Raw genomic sequence first — 5405 nt, 5'->3', positions numbered from 1 at the left:
AGTGTTTCGTTCTGCTGTGCATGGGGTCGCTATGAGTCGGAAACGACTCGACGGCACTTAACAACAACAACAACAATATAAAATACAGAAATAAACTGGTGAAACATGAGACTTAATTATTTTCTTTTAAATTGTAGGTTAGCTACTTCCTTCCTCATGCTCTGACATTTTTCATCTCCTGTAACTGTGGATAAAAGTTCTTGACATAACAAGTACAGCTTTATTTTAAGCAAGATAATTTACTTCTTTTGCTACAGCCAACCTTCAGAGATACTAAATGGAAATTAAATCTGAAAACTTTGGCCCATAATTCAGTGTGAGTTATTTAGCAATAGATAGAACTTTATTTATTTAAGTATTTTCTGATACGTCAAAAATTGCCAATAGGTCCACTTACTTCAAAGTATACAGACTGCTCCTGTTCCTGCAGTCAATGTCAAGAGTTTAAAATATACAGAAAATAATTCAGTGGGTGAAAAATCTTGAATGAAAGTGTGGTTAGTTATTGTTATTAAAGGCTTTAGTGCTTTAATAACAAAATGAAGTGCATGCTGTTTAGAGTTATGGGAGCAACCTTGTCCCTTTTTCCCTGAAAAGGAAAATTGCTCAAAACAAAGCAAAAATAAATAGTTTAGTCATTAAATAGGACAATCATAAGCCTAAGTTTTCCAGTCAGATATAGACTATATTTAATATTTTCATTGGTACATTTATATCAATCAATTAGAAAATAACTTGCTTGAATTCCTCTGAATTGAAGAGACAAAAGCAGGTCCGTAACAGAGATATACAGATGGTGTTATATCTTTATTTTCCTACAAAGGAGAAAAGAAATTAGAAGTATTTAAATCAGTTATGACAGTATAATTCCTAAATTGGATATTTACACCCACCTCCTTTTTAAACTTACATGAGGAAATTGACCAAATTCCTTTCTAAGATAATTATGGCGTTAAACACCAAAGTAGGAGGTAAGCAATCTAAAATATAAATTCTAGCAGTTCTGAGAGTTTAAGTTAGTTTTTGGTTGATATTTATGAAACAGTTTCAAATTTTGAGCATGTGTGTGTTCATATAAAGATTAGCAATTTGTGAAAGTCTGTTTTACCAACATCATATTTTGGTAACTGGGAAGGGGATAAATAAAACCTTCTTGATTAGGACTAATTGGGTAAGGAATTTTTCAGAATTAAAAAGACCTAAGTACCTACTGTGGGAGCTCTGGTAGCATAGTGGCTAAGGCACTTGACTGCTAACCAGAAGGCTGGCGGTTCAAACCCACCAGCCACTCCTCGGAAGGAAGGTTGGGCAATCCTACTTCTGTAGTGATATCGCCTCGGAAACCCAAGGAGGGGTCACTATGAGTCGGGTCCGACTCGACAGCACATAACAACAACAAGTACCTACTGTAAGGAGCTCTGGTGGTGCAGTGGTTAATGCATTTGGCTGCTAACCAGAAGGTCGGCAGTTCGAACCCACAGTTGCTCTGTGAGAGAAAAAGGAGGCAGTCTGCTTCCATAAAGAATTATAGCCTTGGAAACCCTATGGGGCAGTTCTGCTCTGTCTATAGGGTTGCTGGGAGTTGGAATCCACTCAAAGGCAGTGACTCTGGATAAGTACCTGCTCTCTGAAATACTGTACTAAAACCCACTGCTATCAAGTTGATTCTGACTCATCTTTCTGGAAGCAGGTTGCCTCGTCTTTCACTTGTGGAGCAGCAGCTGATAGGTTTGAACCACTAACCTTTTGGTTACCAGCTGAATGCTTTAACTGCTATGCCATTATAGCTCCCTAAAATATGAAAGACTGCACTAGAGGCTGTTTTCTATTTCTTTTAGTCCTTACAGTTCAAGAATTACAGCTAGTGTTCTCTCCATTTTGCTGATGAGGAAACTGAAGTGAAAAGATTGTATAAGTGTGTTAAGGGTTGCCACTATTAAGTGGCAGAGCTTGGATTTTTGAACCAAAATTATGACCACACCTGTCTATTCTGAGGTAAAAGACGGCCCTAAGAAAGATGTAAATTGAATGAAGAAAAGTCTGGCTGCTTACTCATTTACCATACACTAAAAATAAAAGCACATCATTTTATTTTCTGGAAGAAGTAAAGTGGAGCATATTATTCTTAGCTTTTTCTTTCACATTTTTATTTTCCTAGCTACTTATTTTGTTTTTTTGGTGAGAATTCTCAGTATATATGTACTACTGTATAAGAAGCTCTGATGGTCTAGAGATTAAAGCATATGGCTGCTAACCAAAAAGGTCAGTGGTTCAAACCCACCAGCCATTCCATGGGAGGAACATGAAGCAATCTGTTTCTGTAAAGATTTACAGCTTTGGAAAGCCTATGGGGCAGTTCTACCCTGTCCTGTAGGATTGCTGTGAGTCAGAATTGAAGCAGTTGGTATATATAGTATAGTATATACTATGCTATATTGCCAGACTCTTCAGAGGCCTACATTTGGAAATCCTATTTCTTCTTCATTGTTAGCATATATTCTTTCTCTGAATTTTTCCATCTCTTTTCTTTCTGAAACAGATCCCCCATCCCATTCATCACTTTAAAAAATAATTTTATTTTTCCTTTCCAGTCATCTGTATTTTTTTTTATTCCCTTCATAATTGAAATTTAGTATACCAAAAGGATTTCACACATTATCATAATTCTATGTAAATATTATATAAGATTTTCATACATGCCTTTTGTACTTTTTTTTTTTTTTTCAGAATGAGTTGATACAAGCTTTTGGGGAGAGTAATTTAGTAGTTTTTATCAAAGTTGAAAATGTGTATATTCTTTGAATCCAAAATCCCATTCCTAGGAATTTATGTGACACACAGAAATAACCATATACAAAGATAAATACAAGGTAATGGTACATAAATATCTTCATGCAGTGTTTATTGTAGCGTTGTTTATAAAAAACCAAACTCACTGCCTTTGAGTTGCATCCGACTCATAGGGACCCCTCCTTGGGTTTCTGAGGCAGTATCTCTACGGAAGTAGATTCTTCCTTTTGAGGAGTGGCTGGTGGGTTTGAACCTATAGCCTTCTGGTTAGCAGTCAAATGCCTTAGGCAGTACACCACCAGAGCTCCTTAGCATTCTTTATAGGAGCAAAAAAATTCAATAGAACCTGCATGTGCATTAATATTAATAGAGAAGGGTTGATTAAATTATGTCTGTAGTATAGGTATTAACCGTTGTACTTAAGCTGATTGTATATATGTTACTAGACTGGGAAGTATTTCATATGATTAAAAGTTATACTGGGTGCAGTATGATTAATTTTCTTTGTATTAGCGGTTTTCTACTTTCCAGAGTTGCATGATTTCTTACTTTGGCTATTAGTTATTGCCTAATTCAGATGTTGTTGTTGTTGTTGCTATGTGCCGTCGATTCGGCCCCAACTCATAGCAACCCCTCCTTGGGTTTCCAAGGCCGCATCGCTACGGAGGTAGATTGCCCCATCTTCCTTCTGAGGAGTGGCTGGTGGGTTTGAACCGCCAGCCTTCTGGTTAGCAGTCAAGTGCCTTAGGCACTACACTACCAGAGTTCCTCTAATTAAGATGTACACTATTTATGTACTTTAGATTTTGCTGAATCAGCAAAATAATCCAACTAGGATGTTTCTTAATAACTAGCTTTGGACCCTGGGACTACATTACAATTGAAAATTGAGATTAATAGATGCATTACTTTCAAAGAACACAGACTGCAGGGTTGTAAAACTGAAAAGAATCCTTGGAAATATGATTCCACCCCCTCTTATTTGATAAATAAAATGAGGGCAAAGAACTTATTCTAGCAGAGGATCTTTGTATTTTCTAATTTCAATTTCTTGTCCTGTCAAGCAGCATGTAAATAAAGCAAGGTTGAATATAGCATTGGTTGAATGTTTAAAATGGGTGAAGAAGCTAGGTTTAACCGATATTTTCTCTCATTTTCTTGTAGGTGAATCTGGATTGGGAAAGTCAACGTTAATCAACTCGTTATTCCTCACAGATTTGTACTCTCCAGAGTATCCCGGTCCTTCCCATAGGATAAAAAAGACTGTACAAGTATGTATATTAGTATTGTTAATGGATGGTGAATGTAGAGTAATAAACACACAACACATGCTATAATTTTTATTATGGTTGCGTACAGGTGAATTTCAAATTTAGCCTTAGTCAACGTAAAGGGGTAAACATGACTGTTCATAAACTAAAAGCAGATTATTTTCTAAGGTGAAGTGCAGCTAATTAGAGAAATATTTCTTGATCAGAACCATCTAGATTTGTCATGACTCTTCTAGAAATAGTACTGTGATATAGTAGATGATACTTCTACAATTACACTGCCCAGTATGGTAGCCACTAGCCATATGTGACTATTTAAGGTTGTTAATTAAAATTAAGTAAATATAAAAATGCAGGTTCTCAGTTGCATGAGACACTTTTCAACTACTCCATAACCACAAATGACTAATGACTACCATTTTGTTAGCACAGCTATAGAGCATGTCCACCACTGCAAAAAGTTTCATTGGAGAAACATGATTCATGTTAAAACTAATCTCAGTTAAATACAATGTCCTATGCTAGTGGAATAATACCACATGATAGAATCAGCTCTCAAGCTCATTTTATCTAGCTTAGTGCTTCTCAGTTTTTAATGTGCACACATATCACCTGGGGATCTTGTTAAATTCAGATTCTATTCCAGTAGGTCTGAGGTATGGGTCAAGGTTCTACATTTTCCAACAAGCTCTCAGACTGTTGCTGTCCTGTGGACCACACTTTGAGTAACAAAGTCCTAGTCTTGCAACTGTAGATTTCCACTGTCTAGTACAGTAGCCACTAGCCACATGTGGCTATTGGTAACTTGAAATGCGGCAAGTTCGAAGTAAGATGTTTTATGAGTATAAATTACACACCAAATTTTGAAGACTTGGTGTGAAAAAAGGAATATACTTTGTTAATGATTTTTACATTGATTACATGTTCAAATGATAATATTTTGGGTTCATTGAGTTAAATAAAATATATTAATTTTATCTGCTTCTTAATTACTTTTTTAGTGGCTACTAAAAATTTTTAAGGTGCTCTGATGGTGCAGTGGATGTGGCTAACATTATATTTTTATTGCACAGCACTACTTTTGGCCATTGACTGAAAAATCATTAGTGACTGGTATAGTAATAGTATATAAGCAGAGACGGAAAAAATGACCAGTTGTGGCTGGAGTGGAGTTCACTGAGGTAGTTTGAAGGATAGTTGGTAGTTACCCTGGTACACAAGATGGAAGGACAGTTTAGACTAGATAAAAACTAATATCAAACTGTATGCTGCAGCTTAGTAATTAAATCCCTAAGGAGTAATTTTTAAAGGATTGAATATTTAATTTCTTTCCCTTTTTTTTTT

The 5405-nt window shown here is 35.8% G+C and overlaps 1 protein-coding gene across 1 annotated transcript in view; it reads left to right on the top strand.

Annotated features, from left to right (window-relative positions):
* The window catches only part of SEPTIN7 (septin 7), a 121775-nt gene that overhangs the window by 53749 nt on the left and 62621 nt on the right, over window positions 1–5405 (top strand). Inside the window, exon 4 of the mRNA XM_042782213.1 lies at window positions 3955–4061. Within this exon, the coding sequence (XP_042638147.1) occupies window positions 3955–4061 (107 nt within the window). The remainder of the gene's footprint in view (window positions 1–3954; window positions 4062–5405) is intronic.

The sequence above is a fragment of the Orycteropus afer genome, unplaced genomic scaffold, assembly GCF_000298275.1.
Source record: "Orycteropus afer afer isolate SDZICR_OR568_19922 unplaced genomic scaffold, OryAfe1.0 scaffold00263, whole genome shotgun sequence".
Taxonomy (NCBI): domain Eukaryota; kingdom Metazoa; phylum Chordata; class Mammalia; order Tubulidentata; family Orycteropodidae; genus Orycteropus; species Orycteropus afer.
The sequence above is the reverse complement of the archived record's forward strand: the minus strand, read 5'-3'. Positions and strand labels throughout refer to the sequence as shown.